Source organism: Symphalangus syndactylus, chromosome 6, assembly GCF_028878055.3.
Source record: "Symphalangus syndactylus isolate Jambi chromosome 6, NHGRI_mSymSyn1-v2.1_pri, whole genome shotgun sequence".
Lineage (NCBI taxonomy): Eukaryota > Metazoa > Chordata > Mammalia > Primates > Hylobatidae > Symphalangus > Symphalangus syndactylus.
In genome coordinates, this window is record NC_072428.2 from 97777613 (window position 1) to 97796978 (window position 19366).

General features: G+C 43.7%; 1 protein-coding gene and 1 pseudogene across 4 annotated transcripts in view; both read left to right on the top strand.

Annotated features, from left to right (window-relative positions):
* Positions 1-2937, top strand: part of LOC129484879 (tRNA-dihydrouridine(20a/20b) synthase [NAD(P)+]-like) — a 59094-nt gene extending 56157 nt beyond the window's left edge. For 3 of the 4 annotated variants that reach the window (XM_055283629.2, XM_055283628.2, XM_055283632.2), the window contains exon 8: positions 1129-2937. In XM_055283629.2, the coding sequence (XP_055139604.1) occupies positions 1129-1452 (324 nt within the window). In that variant the 3' untranslated portion in view covers positions 1453-2937. The remainder of the gene's footprint in view (positions 1-1128) is intronic. The other variant, XM_055283634.2, reaches the window with a different exon arrangement.
* Positions 2938-10708: 7771 nt separating this feature from the next.
* LOC129484008 (WW domain binding protein 1-like) lies at positions 10709-13383 on the top strand (annotated as a pseudogene).
* Positions 13384-19366: the final 5983 nt, after the last annotated feature.

Below are 19366 nucleotides of genomic sequence, written 5' to 3' on the forward strand. Positions count from 1 at the left end.
TTTCCTTCCCATTGTCAATAATGACTTCTTTATGTCTTAGGCTGTATTATAAATTCAAACACAGGAATGTTATTCTTGCCTTTTTCGATCAGAATTACATAAAGTTTTATTAGACTTTTCCCCTACTTGCAAATCTGCCTGGAGGTTCTGGTCTTTAGGAAGCAGCACTTAGCAAGTTCTGGATAAGCGCTCCAGAATTTGGGATGAGTTATCCTTGTTGTTTGTCCAGCTCTATCTTGGACCCAGTGCTGCTGATTAGATTCATGCCTTGTTCTTTAGGGCATAAGTTCCTCTCTTGGCTATTTATCCTAGTATGCTGAGAACTAGGATTCCCTTTCAGTGACAGGGTCCTGCCCTGGAACCCCAATCAAGAGCCTTAAGTTTACTTTCTGAGATATTAGCCTGATGCCAGCAGCCTGCCTGGATCTCTAAATATTACCCATTCTGGGAGTTGTTAGTGGTCTCTGCTTTCCTGCAGTGTCATTCCTGCTTCCTCATTGGACCTGCTAGCCGCCGCTACTTGGATGTACCTGAACCTGTTGCCTTGCCCTACCTCTGTGGGCTGGTTCAGTTCTGCATTCCCATTCCAGTGTCCACTGCCTTCTCGCTATCCCTCCCATCTGTGCGCCACAACCAGCTTATGCACAGCCCTACTAATATGACAGACTATTGTGCATTTGAGTGCCCACTATACAATGTGTGAATATAACCATGCTTTTAAGCATTGACTTTAATGTCTGGGATGATCTGTCTAGAGTCCATGGAACCCTCCTGTGTTTTTTCATCCCTTTCTTAGTAATCTTGGAAATCCACTTATGAAATTTTTTCTTTTTCTGACATTTCTTTACTGAACAGCATTTTAAAAATTACTTTCACAGTGTTTCTTTCCACTTTGATCTCTACACAAACACAACTTTATTACTTGCACCAGAAATGATTGCAAACACTTTAGGAACTGTGGTAGGCTTAATTATGACCTCCCAAAAGATATACCTATACCAATCCCTGGAACCTGGAAATGTTCTCTTCTATAGCAAAAGATGTGATTAAGTTAAAGTTTTGAGATGGAGAGCTTATCCTGGGTAATCTGGGTGTGCCCTAAATGCAGCTACGTCTCTGCTTATATAGAAGCAAAGGGAGATGCTACCACACAGCAGAGGAGAAAGCACAGTGACCACAGAGGCAGAGACTGGAGTGATGGAGCCGCAGCAAAGGAATGCTGACAGCCACCAGAAGCTGGAGGAGGCACAGAACAGATTCTTCCCCAGAGCCTCTTCCAGCAGGAGCATGGCCCTGCAGATACCAATAAAACTGATATTGGACTTCCTGGCCTCCAGAACTATGGGAAAAAATTTATTGTTTCAAGCCATCAAGTTTGTGATTATTTGTTACTGCTGCCATAGTAAATTCATACAGGAACATACAGGACAGATCTGTAATGGCCTGAACTGAATTTCAAGGGGTGTGGAAAACAATTACTCTTTAACACCACTCCGTCTTCCCCATTAGCCATTTGGGTAAGTCAAAGATAGCCTTAGCCATCTCCTATCTTAGTTACTTTTCTCCTTCAATTGTATTTTGCCATTGCCATTGCCATTGCCTCTGCCTAACTGCAAGCCATCATCATCTCTCATATGGACTATGGCAACCTCCTCATCTCCCTGTATCTTCTCTAATGCTTCTCTCATACACATGCTCTCAGCAGCCACCTGGTTTAAAACAAAAACAAAACAAAAAAACACTAACCATGTCATTCCCTGCTTATCTTCCAATTCTTTCCAACTGTCATTCCCTGCTTGTCTTCCAATTCTTTCCAACTGCAGTTAAGATCAAACCACCAAGACCTCACTAGGCTCCCATCTACTCTCCAGCCTCAACTCAGTCCACCTGCTCTGCCAATCACACCTGTTTCTTTTTGTTGTTCTTTCCCTAGGATATAGATCCTGACATACCTGCATTCTGATTCTTCTTGGAACAAGCCAAATTCTTTCCCCTGTCAGTACATTTGCATGTGTAGTAAATGTTGCATCCCAGGCCTGTCTGCCTTCTTACCCTATTTTATTTTCATCATAGCACTTATTACCATCTGAAATGATCTCATTTATGGTTTGTCTCCTCAGTGATTAACACAGTTCCTGCACACAGTAAGTCAGTGGTTCTCAACAGGAAGTGGAGAGGTCATCCTGAGGGGAACATTTAGCAATACCTAGAGACATTTCTGGTTGTCATAACCAGGGGACTGCTCCTAGTGGATAGAAGCCAGGGAGGCTGTTAAACCCATGCCAAAATGCACAGGACTGGAACAAAGAATGATCTCACTCAGAATGTCAGTGTTGCCAAGGTGGAGACGTCCTGCAGTAGATGCTTGTGGCAGAGGGCACTGGTTGTCCCCCAGTATCCATTCTTTCATTCACCTGTGTTAATAACATGCTCCAGTTTTGTATTTTTTTATAAACAGCTGTCAAGCATAAAGATAACATTTTCCATCTCCTTGTATGTAAGTGGAAATAGGTAGGACTGTCATGTGGGGCCAGTTTCTTTTTTTTCTTCCTCTGTCCTGCTGCTTGAAACATACATGCTGCTATCTTAGATCATGAGGTTGAGGCCATGCAAAGTGGAGCAACAGGAAGGAACTGTGTCCCTGACGCCATAAGCACCACCCCTGTCCTGAATTGCCGTGAATGACACCAGATAACTGCAATGCATTGTCTCGACGTCCTAGACATAATAAAAAGCCATAAATATGTTTGTTCTATGCAGCACAAAACCTTTGTATCTTTGCCTTTTATGTTGGGATCTTAATTTAAAATTACATCCTCTACTGTCTCTGCATGCTCAACTTTTTATATTTGACTTAACCATTATTAGTTAATCAGCATCATGAATCACACCCCCACAATAGCTGTGCATTTCACATTATAAAAGTTTACAAATCTCTTCTCCCTCTTTGTCTTTAGTATGGTGTACACCACAACAAGAACAAACACCTCAAGAACATTCAGGCACATTATATATACAAAGATAGCACATAAGAGCTTGATGTGTAAACAAGGTGTGTAAACAAGTTAGGAAAAAGTTTCCAACTTTTTCTTGGCGATCACTTCTTTTCTCAAATTTGAGCAAAGAATGTGTTTGAAGTGTTGGCTTTGCCCCCTACAGTAAGTGTCTTCCTGGTTAGCCAGGCTTCTCTGAAGTCTGTTTCCTTCAGAAATCGTTGTTCTCCCTGAAGCACCACCCATGGTAAAGAATTTGGGTCTCCCCCAAGGGCTGTCAATTTCCCGGAGCACAAAAGACTCTTAGAGCACCACTTCTCAGCCAAGGGCTTCCCGGAATAACCCTCCATAGAGGTTTACTTGCTGAAACCTTCTTTTTTTAAGTTTGTTGATTTTTTTTTTTCTCTTGAAACAAAATTGATACATAGTAAATGTAGAAATGAAAGAAAAAATAGCTGTTTGTCTAATTTTCATATATGTATATATACACACAAATATTTACAAAAATAAGATCACACCTATTTTTATGCATACTGTTTTATGACCTGCTTTCGTTCCCCCTACATCCATAAATATGCTTCTCCAACAGAATTCTACAACCAACTTCTCATAGGTCATATACACATCACCTGGGGGGTTCGGTTTGTTTGAAGCACAGGGACTCATATGCCCTGTTTACCACTACCACCCGTGAGAATTCCTGCCCCAGGCAACAGTGTTAGTAATGAGACTGCCATAACCATCCAGTATGTGAGAGCAGAAAAGGTGGATGAGACCCATCGTCCTATGATAAGGTATTTACCTTATCCCCTGTTGATGACATTTCATGAGAATCTTTATTGGCAGAAAATGCTCTGGAATCAATAGAACATAGTGGTTACATATGTAGATTACCTGTGTTCAAATCTCATCTGCTTTATTTATTACCCATTCTGCATCTCAGTTTCTTCATCTTTAAGGTGATTTAGAATCTCCCTCAAAGTCTTGCTGATGGGACTAAACGAGTTGACACATGTTAAGAACGTTTAACAGTTTCTCATCGTAAACTATTCTGAATATTATACAAAGACTGATGCCCAGTCATAAATTTCCCCATCTAAAAACAATAATCTAATGGAATTTTAAAATGTCTTAAAAGTAAAAAGTGTACTGGAGATGGATGGTGGTGATGGTTACACAACAATATGAATGTAGTTAATACCACCGAACTATACATTTAAAAGTGATTGGTTAGTACAACCTCTTTGGTATTAACTACTAGTATTAACCACTTTTAAGTGTATAGTTAAGTGGTATTAACTACATTCATATTGTAGCATTAACCATATTAACCACTTGTAAGTGCATTTTACATCATTGAAAACATTGGGAAACAAAAGGTGGACCCCCCTAGTTTTCTGGAATGAAAATGCACAGTGTTGAAATTGGTAGATAGTTAAGGATGCCTATTTTTTTTTTTTTTTGAGACAGAGTTTTGCCCAGGCTGGAGTACAATGGCACGATCTCGGCTCACTGCAACCTCTGTCTCCCAGGTTCAAGTGATTCTCCTGCCTCAGCCTCCCAAGTAGCTGGGATTACAGGCACCTGCCACCACACCTGGCTAATTTTTGTATTTTTAGTAGACACCAGGTTTTGCTACGTTGGCCAGGCTGGTCTTGAACTCCTGACCTCAGGCAACCCACCCACCTCGGCCTCCCAAAGTGCTGGGATTACAGGCGTGAGCCACCATGCCTAGCCTGAGGATGCCTATTCTTAACTGTGATCAGTCATTCCCCTGCCACCCCTCTTCTTCCACCTCAGAGAAAGCACAGAGCCCCATTTGCTCAGGTATGCAACTAATGTTTGCTTATCTGGTTTGAATTCAGTTCAATTCTAGTGTGTCAGATTCTCTTCAGATGACTCTTCCCATTCCCCATCTTCAGAGTGTGTCCCGTTGTCTTAAGATTATGATAGGATCAGATGCAATTTTGACCAACGTTCTTAAAATACATCCAGACATGGATGTATTTCACTTCAGATCCCATTGGCAGATTTGATATTATGAAAGGGCCTGGGTCTGGGGTGTTTTGTTAGTCACTTGAACCTTAACTGCAACTTTTTTTTCCTTTCTCAATGATTAAAATAATTACATATATATGTATATATGCACATATATTATGATGTTTTTACATTTTTTTTTTTTGAAATGGGGTCTCGTTCTGTTGCCTAGGCTGGAATGCAGTGGCACGATCACGGCTCATTGCAGCCTTGGCCTCCCAGGCTCAAGTGATCCTCCCACATCAGCCTCCTGAGTAGCTGAGACTACAGGCATGCGCCACCAAGCCTTTTTAAATTTTCTCATTTCTTGTAGAGATGTGGGGGAGGCTCTCACTTTGTTGCCCAGGCTAGCCTCGAACTCATGGGCTCAAGTGATCCTTGCACCTCAGCCTCCCAAAGTGCTGGAGTTACAACGTGAGCCACCAGGCCTGGCCTACATCTATTTAAAAAAGAAAAATGCAGCTAGGCACAGTGGCTCATGCCTGTAATCCCAGCACTTGGGAGGCCAAGGCAGGTGGATCACTTAAGCTCAGGAGTTCGAAACCAGCCTGGGCAACATGGTGAAGCCCCTTTTCCACCAAAAATTAGGCAGATATGGTGGTGGATGCCTGTAGTCCCAGCTACTCAGGAGGCTGAGGTGGGAGGATTGCTTGAGCTTGGGAGGCAGAGGCTGCAGTGAGCCGTGATTGCACCACTGCACTCCAGCCTGGGTAAAGGGGTGAGACCCCATCTCAATAAAAAAATTAAATAAATAATTAAAAAAGAAAAAGGCAAGGGCAGAGTGGATCTCAATATTTGGGGCCTAGAGCAGATACAACTTGGGGAGTTCTCTATAAGAAAAACAATACAAAATTACCAAAACAAAATTAGGTATGAATTTATTCAGAATAGGAACACAAATTGCAACAAATAACTGGAGCTTTGGAGATTCAGATACCTTTCTCCTAAGATCTCTTGGGACAATTCACCAGGGATGCTTCCCGACTGCAACCTAGCTTCTCCTTTCTACCTAGGACACTCTACAACTCCGGTATTCTTGATACCTGTGTACCAAAAGCCCTGAAGCTTCATTATCATTACTTCCATATAAATCTTCCTCTAGATAAGGAATGGGAGGGCAGAGTTAATGTAATCAAAAGCCCTGAAGCTTCACTATCATTACTTCCATATAAATCTTCCCCTAGGTAAGGAATGGAAGGGCAGAGTTAATGTAATCAATCTGTTGAAAACCTCAAAAAATTTTTGGAGTTCTTTTTTTTAATTTTTTTTTTTGGTTTTTAATTTTTTGTGGGTACATAGTAGGTATAGATATTTATGGGGATACATGTGATGTTTTGAAACAGGCATGCAATGTGTAATAACCATACCATGTAAAACAGGATATCCATTCCCTCAAGCATTTATCCTTTGTACAAATAATTCAATTATACTCTTAGTTATTTTAGAATATACAATTAAATTATTTTTACTATAGTCACCTTGTTGTGCTATCAAATACTAGGTTCTATTCATTATTTCTATTTTTTTGTACTCATTAATCATCTCCACCTCCCCTCTACCAACCCCTACTACCCTTCCCAGCCTCTAGTAACCATCCTTCTACTCTCTATCCCTATGTGCTTGTTTTGGTTTTTACATCTCACAAATAAGTGAGAACATGTAACAGTTGTTTTTCTGTGCCTGGCTTATTTTCACTTAACATAATGACCTCCAGTTTCATCCATGTTGTTGCAAATGGCAGGATCTAATTCTTTTTTATGGCTGCATAGTACTCCATTGTGTATATGTACCACATTTTCTTTATCCATTCATCTGCCAATGGACACTTAGGTTGCTTCCAAATCTTGGCTATTGTGAACAGTACTGCAACAAACATGGGAGTGTAGATATCTCTTTGATACACTGATTTCCCTTTTGGGGGATTATATACCCAGCAGTATGATTGCTGGATCATATGGTAGCTCTATTTTTAGTTTTTTGAGGAACCTCTAAACTATTCTCCATAGTGGTTTTACTAATTTGCATTCCCACCAACAACGTCCAAAGGGTTTGCTTTTCTCTACACCCTCTCCAGAGTTGTTGCCTGTCTTTTGGATATAAGCCATTTTAACTGGGGTGAGATGATATCTCATTGTAGCTTTGATTTGCATTTCTCTTATGATCAGTGATGTTGAACACCTTTTCATATGCCTGTTTGCCATTTGAATGTCTTCTTTTGAGAAATGTCAATTCAAATCTTTTTCCTATTCTATAATTGGATTATTAGATTTTTTCCTATAGAGTTGTTTGAACACCTTATATATACTATTAATCACTTGTCAGGTGGATAGTTTGCAAATATTTTCTCCCATTCTGTGGGTTGTCTCTTCACTTACTGATTGTTTCTTTTGCTGTGCAGAAGCTTTTTAACTTGACGTAGTCTCATTTGTCCATTTTTGCTTTGGTAGCCTATGCTTTTGGGGTATTACTCAAGAAATCTTTGCCCAGTCCAATGTCCTGGAGAGTTTCTCCAATTTTTTCTTGTAGTAGTTACATAGTTTGAAGCCTTAGATTTAAGTCTTTAATCCATTTTTATTTCATTTTTGTTGTTGTTGTTGTTGATCTAAAGTATACTTACTTTAATGTTATTTTAATATATACAACAGTCTAATGTTGAGAGTGGGGTCTTAAAATCTCCCATTATTATTGTGTGGGAGTTTAAATCCCTTTGTAGGTCACTCAGGACTTGCTTTATGAATCTGGGTGCTCCTGTGTTGGGTGCATATATATTTAGGATAGTTGGCTCTTCTTGTTGAATTGATCCCTTTACCATTATGTAATGGCCTTCTTTGTCTCTTTTGATCTTTGTTGGTTTAAAGTCTATTTTATCAGAGACTAGGATTGCAACCCCTGCCTTTTTTTGTTTTCCATTTGCTTGATAGATCTTCCTCCATCCCTTTATTTTGAGTCTATGTGTGTCTCTGCAGGTGAGATGGGTTTCCTGAATACAGCACACTGATGGGTCTTGACTCCTTATCCAGTTTGCCAGTCTGTGTCTTTTAATCGGAGCATTTAGCCCATTTACATTTAAAGTTAATATTGTTATGTGTGAATTTGATCCTGTCATTATGATGTTAGTTGGTTATTTTGCTTGTTAGTTGATGCAGTTTCTTCCTAGCCTCGATGGTCTTTACAATTTGGCATGTTTTTGCAGGGGCTGGTACCGGTTGTTCCTTTCCATGTTTAGTGCTTCCTTCAGGAGCTCTTTTAGGGCAGGCCTGGTGGTGACAAAAATCACTCAGCATTTGCTTGTCTGTAAAGTATTTTATTTCTCCTTCACTTATGAAGCTTAGTTTGGCTGGATATGAAATTCTAGGTTGAAAATTCTTTTCTGTAAGAATGTTGAATATCGGCCCCCACTCTCTTCTGGCTTGTAGAGTTTCTGCCAAGAGATCAGCTGTTAGTCTGATGGGCTTCCCTTTGTGGGTAACCCCACCTTTCTCTCTGGCTGCCCTTAACATTTTTTCCTTCATTTCAACTTTGGTGAATCTGACAATTATGTGTCTTGGAGTTGCTCTTCTCGAGGAGTATCTTTGTGGCATTCTCTGTATTTCCTGAATCTGAATGTTGGCCTGCCTTGCTAGATTGGGGAAGTTCTCCTGGATAATATCTTGCAGAGTGTTTTCCAACTTGGTTCCATTCTCCCCGTCATTTTCAGGTACACCAATCAGACGTAGGTTTGGTCTTTTCACATAGTCCCAAATTTCTTGGGGGCTTTGTTCATTCCTTTTTATTCTTTTTTCTCTAAACTTCCCTTCTCGCTTCATTTCATTCATTTCATCTTCCATCGCTGATACCCTTTCTTCCAGTTGATCGCATCTGCTACTGAGGCTTCTGCAATCTTTGCGTAGTTCTCGATACTTGGGTTTCAGCTCCATCAGCTCCTTTAAGCCCTTCTCTCCATTGGTTATTCTAGTTATCCATTCGTCTAATTTTTTTTCAAAGTTTTTAACTTCTTTGCTATTGTTTTGAATTTCCTCCCGTAGCTCAGAGTAGTTTGGTCATCTGAAGCCTTCTTCTCTCAACTCGTCAAAGTCATTCTCCACCTAGCTTTGTTCCATTGCTGGTGACGAACTGCATTCCTTTGGAGGAGGAGAGGTGCTCTGCTTTTTAGAGTTTCCAGTTTTTCTGCTCTGTTTTTTCCCCATCTTTGTGGTTTTATCTACTTTTGGTCTTTGATGATGGTGATGTACAGATGGGTTTTTGGTGTGGATGTCCTTTCTGTTTGTTAGTTTTCCTTCTACCAGACAGGACCCTCAGCTGCAGGTCTGTTGGAGTTTGCTAGAGATCCATTCCAGACCCTGTTTGGCTGGGTGTCAGCAGCAGTGGCTGCAGAACAGCGGATTTTCGTGAGACCACAAATTCAGCTGTCTGATAGTTCCTCTGGAAGTTTTGTCTCAGAGGAGTACCTGGCCAAGTGAGGTGTCAGTCTGTCCCTACTGGGGGGTGTCTCCCAGTTAGGCTGCTCAGGGGTCAGGGACCCACTTTAGGAGGCAGTCTGTCCGTTCTCAGATCTCTAGCTGTGTGCTGGGAGAACCACTACTCTCTTCAAAGCTGTCAGTCAGACAGGGACATTTAAGTCTGCAGAGGTTCCTGCTGAATTTTTGTTTGTCTGTGCCCTGCCCCCAGAGGTGGAGCCTACAGAGGCAGGCAGGCCTCCTTGAGCTGTGGTGGGCTCCACTCAGTTCGAGCTTCCTGGCTGCTTTGTTTACCTAAGCAAGCCTGGGCAATGGTGGGCGCCCCTCCCCCAGCCTCGCTGCCGCCTTGCAGTTTGATCTCAGACTGCTGTGCTAGCAATCAGCGAGACTCCGTGGGCATAGGACCCTCTGAGCCAGGTGCGGGACACAATCTCCTGGTGTGCCGTTTTCCAGGCCCATTGGAAAAGCGCAGTATTAGGGTGGGACTGACCCGATTTTCCAGGTGCCGTCTGTTACCCCTTTCTTTGACTAGGAAAGGGAACTCCCTGACCCCTTGCACTTCCCGAGTGAGGCAATGCCTCGCCCTGCTTCGGCTCGTGCACAGTGCGCTTCACCGACTGTCCTGCACCCACTGTTTGGCACTCCCTAGTGAGATAAACCCAGTACCTTAAACGGAGATGCAGAAATCACCCGTCTTCTGTGTCGCTCAGGCTGGGAGCTGCAGACCGGAGCTGTTCCTATTCGGCCATCTTGGCTCCACCAAACCTTATTTCATTTTTGTATATGGCAAGAGATAGGGACCTAGTTTCTTTCTTCTGCATATGGTACCCAGTTCTGCCAGCACCATTTATTGAAGAGACTGTCCATTCTCCAATGTATGTTCTTGGCACGTTTGTAGAAAATGAGTTCACTGTAGGTGCATGGATTTGTTTCTGGGTTCTCAGATTTTAAGGTAATATGAATCATACTTTATTTTTTAATTTATAGTGAGTGTATTCATTTCCTATTGGTGCTTTCACATATAACCACAAACTTAGTGACTCGAAACAACACAAATTTACTATCTTACAATTCTAGCAGTCAGAAGTCCAAAATTAGTCTTACTGGGCTAAAGTCAAATTGTCAAACAGAAAAAAGCAGGAACGAGGAAGAAGAAGGTAGAGGAGGAGAGGGAGGAGGGAGGTGGCAGTGCTGTGGCAGAGGGACAGGAGCAGGAGGGGGATGGAGAGGAGAAGGCTCCTAGGTGGCATGGCGCTCCTGCTCCTCCCGGTGCTGCCCAGCCCCCTGTCAGCGAGAGCTGAACCCCCACAGGATAAGGAAGCCTGAGTGGATACTATTAACCAAAGCTACATCTGTGACACAGGACACTGCTGTGGACAGTCTCAGTGCTGCAACTACTGCTAGGAACTCTGGTAGCTCTGGCTGGTGTGGACTATCATCATCATCCTTAGCTGCTGCTACATTGGCCACCACCACCAAGCCAAGCACCGCCTTCAGGCCCAGCATCGGCAACATGAAATCAACCTGATCCCCTGCAGAGAAGCCTTCAATCACTCAGTGCTGCCTTTTTATTTCAGGCTTTTGCTAAACTACTTAACTACCTCCTTATGAGGAAATGGTGAGCCAGCCTCCATCTCCTCCTCCAGCATACTGTGCCTTCCAGCTACGCAGCAGCAGCAGCTCCTGCCTCCACAGTGCGGCCTGGCAGGTGGCAGTCCTCCGGCGCCAATCCCACCAGGGGATCCAAGGGAATCCCTTGTCTGAGCCCAGCAGAAGCATCACAAGACCCCCAAGCATCACTGATCCTGAGCCCTCTGACCTACCAGGTGACCGAGTCGCCACCAAAGCCCTGGGGATGCAGCCCAGTGGCTCTGTAGCCAGCCTGGGAGAGCTGGACCCAGGGGCCTTCCTGGACAAGGATGCAGAATGTAAGGAGGAGCTGCTGAAAGATGACAGTTCTGAACATGGCAGCGCACCGCCCGACAGCAAAGAGAAGATGATCAGGAGACATCACCACTTCACTGGTGACTCGGGCATTGAAGTGCGTATGCCAGGGCCACCATGGTCATCACCTTAAAGAGTTCAACATGCTCATCGCTGATGCACTGGATGGGCCCCTGGACTTCTGTGACAGCTCCCATGTGCAGCCTCCTGGTGATGAGGAGGAAGGCCTCTTCTAGCCCTCCGAACAGCAGGCTTGACAGCCTGGGCACCTGCACCTGCCACAGCTACCTGCATGCCTGCTGCTAAACGCCATCAATGAGCAGGACTCTCCCAACTCCCAGAGCAGCAGCTCCCGCAGCTAGATCAGGCTCTGCCAGCACCCAAGAACTTGGCAAAGCAACCAGGGTAGGGGAGAACCATGAGAGAAGCATTAAATGACTTTCAGAGAAAGTGGTACAGCCACTTGATTCCTTCTTTTTTTTTTTCTTTCTCCTCTCCTGCATTTTCCTCAATCTCCAGGTACAGTTTGGGGTGTGGATGCCTCTCGCCCTACAAAGGCACAATGTTGTGGAGGGCTGAGAAGTTGGTTCTGTTTCTCATTCCTCATACCCCATCCCTATCCCCTTTATTTTCTCTTTAAAGTCCTATCCCACCCACCTGTTTGGGTCAGAGGGATGGGTTTTAAAGGCCCCCAAGGAAGGAGGCTGGGACTGTTCCCTGAGATGATTCTTGGTGACAAAGTGGATTTGTGCTCTGAGTTTAGTTTAAGAGAATGTCACTGTGACTCAGTCCCAGAGAGGCAACCCATCTTAGCCCTGAGTGAAGAAGGAAGCCTGCAGAGGCCCAGGCTTTGTCACCTGTGGCTCCCAGTGTCTGCAGAGCCAGCCCTGAGCTAATCCTGTGGGAGGATGAGAGCTGATGGGCAGTTGTATGATAGGTTGGTAGGGGGCTTGTTGATCTGTCAAATTCCAGGTGATGGGTGCACCCAGCGTGCATCACTAAGAGGCCCTTTCCCAGTGGCCTCTGGCTGGCTGCAGGCTGGTTCCAGTGTGAAAGATTATACTGCCTTTTCTTTTTTTTATTTTCCCTTTGAAAACAGACAACAAAAGACAACTGAAAATAACGTCACCAGTGAGCAGGCAAGAATTCTCTTCTGAAAAATGACGTTTGTGCCAGGCGCGGTGGCTCACGCTTGTAATCCCAGCACTTTGGGAGGCCAAGGCGGGCGGATCACGAGGTCAGGAGATCGAGACCACGGTGAAACCCCGTCTCTACTAAAAATACAAAAAATTAGCCGGGCGTGGTGGCGGGCGCCTGTAGTCCCAGCTACTCGGAGAGGCTGAGGCAGGAGAATGGCGTGAACCCGGGAGGCGGAGCTTGCAGTGAGCCGAGATTGCGCCACTGCACTCCAGCCTGGGCGACAGAGCGAGACTCCGTCTCAAAAAAAAAAAAAAAAAAAAAAAAGAAAAATGACTTTTGTAGCTCTTTCCCAAGTTGGCCTTCAAAGAGCCTGGCTGCAGTTCAGCCAGAAGGAGATGTCTTGTATGAAGGCTAAAGTGGAGGCTGTCTCTGAAACCTCCATGAGCAGGTGGCCCTAAGCCATGGTGGTGGATAGATGTGCAGCTTTCTGCATCTCTGCCCCTTGGTCTGTGCCCACAGGTGGCCAGCGTCAGCCTCCATCCTGAGCACATGCTCCGCGGGTCTTTATGTCTCACTATTCCTCACACATAGGAGGAAAGAGATAGGAGACTGCGGAAGGGATGGACCCTGAGGAAGGGCCCCTCCAGCCTGGCTCTCACACAGTATTTTGTCTTTGATTCTGAATAAATTTTTTTTTGCGGTTTGTCTTTCGGTTTTTTTGCAGGGCTGGATGGCTGGTCGTTGTCTGTTTTAAACTGACCACTTGGAAGAAACACCTTGGTTATCTGTGGTTTTCATGTCCTGTCCCTGCCCCTGTCTCCACTCCTTTTGAGTGGGGCAACTCATTTTTTGTGTAAAGAGTCTCTCAGTTAGGAGGTGAACACAGCCATCTGGAAGACCCGCAGGATCCTTGTGCCTGTTGCTTAGCTTCGGGTCACCAGCTAAGCTGTGATAGGAATAATCTGAATGGAGGTGGCAAACAGCTGAAATGAACATTCCTCGGGCAGCCCTGTTCATATGAAGAGTCTGATGTCCCCCCACCCTTGAACAATGATGATAGTCAGACAACGCATTGACGTTATGGTAAGAATATATAAAATACATGTCCCCAAACAGACAAATCCAAGGCTGTGAGGTAAATTAGTGCATTTGGATTCCACAAAACCAAAATCCATGTTGAACAGAGTGAAGTCCGTACACCGTAACTTTTTGGGTGAACCCTGCCTGCCTATCCATTGTATGTGAGCCTGAGTCCTGTTTCTCTGGGAAGATACTTGGAGTGACAGCCATTCTCCTCATGCAAACCGCATGTCTGGAGCACAAACGGCCCTCTCTAAGTAACTGATGTTACGCATTTACTGTTTACGGGGCAAATGTCTGACTAGGTACTCAGGTGTAACTGACTACAGGCCCCTGTGTTTGCCAGAGATAACTGCGCTCAACATAGAGGTTTTACTCTACTCACCACTGCAACTTGCACATTGTTCCGGGGACACATGGGAGCCTGTGTTCTGTTCCTTGTAGATGGAAATGTGCTCTGAGCCTGTCTGCCTCCCTCGGCTGTGCCTGGTCCTCTGTACCAGCCCCTAGGGGTGTCCACAACCACCTGGGACAGAAGAAGGTGGAATTTCAGACAGAAGCGTGATTGAGTCTTCAAAGACTGTCTTGGACTAGCTGTGGCCCAGACCTCAGCCCTGCCCAGAATTGCCAGGAGGAGGCTTTGAGGGCACTGGGGGCACTGCAGGGCTTGCCTCCCTCTGCCGAGTCCAGTGGGCACAAGCAAGCTGGCATGTGGCCAAAGGAGGCTGGATTGTGTCATAACCCTCAGACGCCTTTCCTTCCACCTTTTTAAAGAATCCCAGATAACTCACTGAAGTGTCTGAAAGGCAAACAAGTTCTACCAAAATGAATCCTTTTTCAGTGAACAGATGAAATGGATGAATTCTGACTCTCTCAAGTTCCTTTCCCCAGTTAGAGTGGAGAAGTGGTGGAGTGCTAACTGTGGGATTCATTGCAGTGTCCTACCCTAAATGCACAAGAAGATGGAAATGCAACCTGTGGAGCTGGGCTTGATTCTCAAGTCGCAGTCTGGCCCCCGCTACAGGAGGCTACCCCGCTCAGGGAGAGATTTAATAAGGAATTGGTTCCGGGGCCGGGAGATGTGATTCAGACTGGTTTTCCAGGTGAATGAGATGGAAGGGGTTGGTGGAGGGTTTGATGCTAGAGCCAGTTGAGAGATTTGCAAATGCGAACACGTTCCTGCGTGAGGCACTTTATCATTTGTCAATTATTGTGAATATGTGTGTTTTAAGCAGTAAGGTGCTACTGGTCAGACTTTTCTTTTTTTTTTGAGACGGAGTCTCGCTCTGTCACCCAGGCTAGAGTGCAGTGGTGCGATCTCTGCTCACTGCAAGCTCCGCCTCCTGGGTTTACCCATTCTCCTGCGTCAGCCTCTCCGAGTAGCTAGGACTACAGGCGCCCGCCACCACGCCCGGCTAATTTTTTGTATTTTTAGTAGAGACGGGGTTTCACCATGGTCTCGATCTCCTGACCTCGTGATCCGCCCGCCTTGGCCTCCCAAAGTGCTGGGATTACAAGCGTGAGCCACCACACCCGGCCAGACTTTTCTAGGCAGTCTCGGTGATGCATTTCCTGTGCTGAGATTGTTCTGAAGAGTGACTATAACCACTGTGAGGAGCCGAAATAAAAATTGATCCCCCTCTCCCTGCCAAAAAAAGCTGTTAGCAGAGCTGGTTCCCTTCAGGAGCTTCTGGGGGAGAATCTGTGTCCTTTCCTGCTCCAGTGTCTAGAGGCTACCTGCGTTCTTTGGCTCATGTTCCCCTTCCATCTTCAAAGCCAGGAAGAAATGGTCAAGTCTTTCTGACATCGTATAACTTTGACAATAACTCTTCTGTCTCCCCCGTCCACAATTAAGGATCCTTGTGACTACATTAGGCCAAGCAGATGACCCAGGTTAATCTCCCTATTTTAAAGTCAGCTGATTAGCTACCTTAATTCCATCTGCTACTTTGATTCCCCTTTGACATGTAATTTGACATACAGATTCTGGGGATTAGAATGTGAATATCCTTGGGAGACCATTGTTCTGTCTATCTCAGTGGGTAAGTTATTTGAATGCTAAATGCTTTCGAAAATGCTTTCTGCAATCAGAGTCCCATAACTGTTTCTTGATTCTTGATTTGGAGAGTTTTTATTTTTAATTGGACTGTCTGTGAGGGAAGCAGAGGCATAGTTCTAAATTTAAGAATTGAAATGGAGCAAGTAGCCCCAGTTCAGCATGCCCAGAGTCTGCTGCCTTTGGCTTTTCCAAAAGAAGGCAGCTGCAAAAAAATCTCTAAACACTATAAAATATACCATAAAAAAAGCAGAATTGCAAAAAGATGGCTAATTGAACACACACTTTCACTCTCTCCTAAACTGCACTGAAACTATGGTATGGTAAAGGGTTTTTTGTTTTGTTTTGTTTTTTAAGCATAAACCTATAAGGATACAGTGAACATGAGAAGAAATAGCACCAACTTTTTGAAAGCTACAAAACAGATAACAGGTGGTATGGACTTGGTAAAACTGATGAAAAATTGAACTCTTTTTCCTCCTGGGGAAATCCAAGAACCAAGTCAATTTAAACCACCAAATAATCAAGGCTCAGGTATTGAAGGCACAACTACTCCTAGAAAAGAGGGGCAAGGCTGTGATGGAAGAAAGAAGGTTGGTTGAAAGCTGTTTGAGAAGCAGTTATATCCCTAGATGCCCCCTCTCTTCCTCCAAATGCTGGGTGATTTCCTTCCCTCACCCCAGCAGAAGACAGTCTTCCTCTTTGAAGAAGGTAAAGCAGAGGGCGTGTTTTAACAAACAAAAAACAGGAGGGTTAAGTAAATGATGTATGCCTACTAAATGCAAAACTTCCTCCTCATCTCAGAATGATGGCAGCAGTTATTTACTTCCAGGCAGAACACCAAATAAGTCTTTTGTAGGTGGGAATCTATCAGACCCAAGAAGAAAGATCCAAATACACTCACATGGATGTTGACATCAGGGCTTCCCCAACCAAAGGCCCAGGCAGCTCACCCTACAGGAAATCTCACCATGATCAAGCCTCACACACTTACTCAGGTTCCAGGCAGCTCTTGAAGCCTCCACTTTTAAATATGAGCAGGTAATCAAGCATGAGAGATTCGAGAAACACCTGAACAGGAAAAATATATATATAGTGAAAACAGAAAGTGTGTGGGAAGAACAACAAAACTCTCAATATCTTCAGAAACATCATGAATTTTTATTACAATGCACTCATCAAATCAGAATTGAAAAGTATAAAAAAAAATTTCAGGCCAGGCATGGTTGCTCACACCTATAATCCCAGAATTTTGAGAGACTGAGGCAGGAGGATCGTCTGAGTCCACGAGTTCAAGACCAGCCTGGGCAACAGAGTGAGCCCCCCATCTCTACAAAAAAAAAAAAAGAAAAATAATAAATTAGCCAGATGTAGTGGCACATGCCTGTGGTCCCAGCTACCCAGGAGGCTGAGGCACTTGAGCCCAGAAGGTCGAGACCACAGTGAGCCAAGATCACACCACTATACTACATCCCAGGCAACAGAGCAAGACCTTGTCTCATAATAAAAATGAAAAAAAAAAAAAAAATCGGAAAGTTAAAAAGAGCCCTCAGGAAAAAATAGGTCTCACTAAATCCTCAGCCCAATGCCTGAAAATAAACTGTCTTATTTTGCTTGTGCTGCTATAACAACATTCCTGAGACTGGGTAATTTATAAAGAACAAATTTATTTTCTCTTAGTACTGGAGGCTGAGGCATCCAAGATCAAGGCACTGGCAGGTTTGGTATCTGGTGAGGGCTGCAAAAAAGGACAGACTTCCTCCATCAAGCCCCTTTTTCAGTGTACCAAATCCCATTCACAAGGGAAGGAGCCCTTATCACCTAAGCATCTCTTAAGGGCCCCATCTCTTAACACCATCACCTTGGCCATTAAGTTTCAACACCTGAATGTTGGAGGGGAGGGGACATATTCAAACCATAGCATAAAACCCATACTGATGAATAATGCACAAAGAGAAAATTCTACACATTTCCAGAAAACACAACACGCAAAGGTTGAGGCATCTGAACAAGTTCAGATTTCCCAAAACGAACTCTGGAAAATAGAAGACAGTAAAACAATGTGATATGATTTGGCTGTGTCCCCACCCAAATCTAATCTTGAATTGTAGCTCCCATAATTCCCACGTGTTGTGGGAGGGACTTGATGGGAGATAATTGAATCATGGGGGCTGTCCCCCCCATACTGTTCTCATGGTAGTGATTAAGTCTCACAAGATCTGATGGTTTTATAAGGCGTTTCCCCCTTTCATGTGGCTCTCATTCTCTCTTGCCTGCCGTCACATAATACATGCTTTTCGCCTTCCGCCATGATTGTGAGGCCTCCCCAGCCATGTGGAACTGTGAATCCATTAAACCTTTTTTTCTTTGTAAATTACCCAGTCTCAGGTATGTCTTTATGAGTAATGTGAGAACAGACTAATACACAATGCTTTCAAAACTATCTCCAACCTAGTATTCTATGGGCCAGTCAAGTTGCAAATCAAGTATGAGTGAAGATTCATACTTCAGGCTTGCAAGTTCTGAAAAGCTTTACCTCCCTCGTACCCTTTCTTGGGAAGCTAGTGGATAGAGGATGTACTCCACCAAAAGGATGGGAAAATATTTGAGAAAGGAGATCTACACAGGGAGAGGCAGAGGTCTACAGGATGTTGGTAAAGGGAGATTGTTAGCTGTGAAACAGCTCAGACAACTTTGGGTGGGGTTTTTTTTCTAGAACATGAAGTTGATTAGATACCTGATGTGAATCAACATACTGAAAGACGTAGGGATAAGCTGGAAAATTGGGGTTGAATAGTGATAGATATTACTGGTCTCAGAAAAGAAAGCAAGTAACGCAAGATGAAAAACCAAACAAAAAACAAGACAAAACTCAAAAGAACACCCCCTCACCCCAAAAAATGTCTAACAAATAAAAAGTAGTAGTGGTTTACTACACACCTTCATTTTTTTTTTTTTTTTTTTTTTTTTTTTTAAGCAATAGAGACAATGTCTCACTGTGTTGCCAGGGCTGGTCTTGAATTTCTGAGCTCAAGTGATCTTACCTCCTCAACCTCCCATTGTGCTGGGATTACAGGCATGAGGCACCACACCCAGCCCCTCCATTTTGAATAGAAAGCATATTATAATAATCCAAATACCATTAATACCATAATTTGATCTGACCAAAATTATGACCCTGTATTAAGGAGGACGGAGGAATAGGGGGTGTGCAGAGGTTTGGTAGTGGTGGGCACACAAGAAAGAGAGCCAAATCCTCATCGCGAAAAGTGAGAAAAAATAAACAGAAATGCAGGAGTATTAATTACAGTTATAGAGCGACCTGTCAAAGAATCAGCTAAAGCATTTGAGAGTGGTTACCTTTGGGAAAAGAAGATCTTTGGGAGAAGGGGCTGAGGACTGTGGTTTCTCTTATTCATCCTTTATAGAACTAGTTGATTTCTTAAAATATAAGAATGACGAATTTTTTAAAAAAATTTAAAGCAATATGACTCAATTAAGTACCTTATCTTTTCTAGAAACACTGAACAGATTAATGAGATGTTTATAATACATTCTGAGCTCTTTGGAAAGAAAAAAAAAGCCTTATTTTGACCTCTTTCTTTTTATTTATTTATTTATTTATTTTTGCCCTATTGCAATCAGTGTGCACAGGCTTC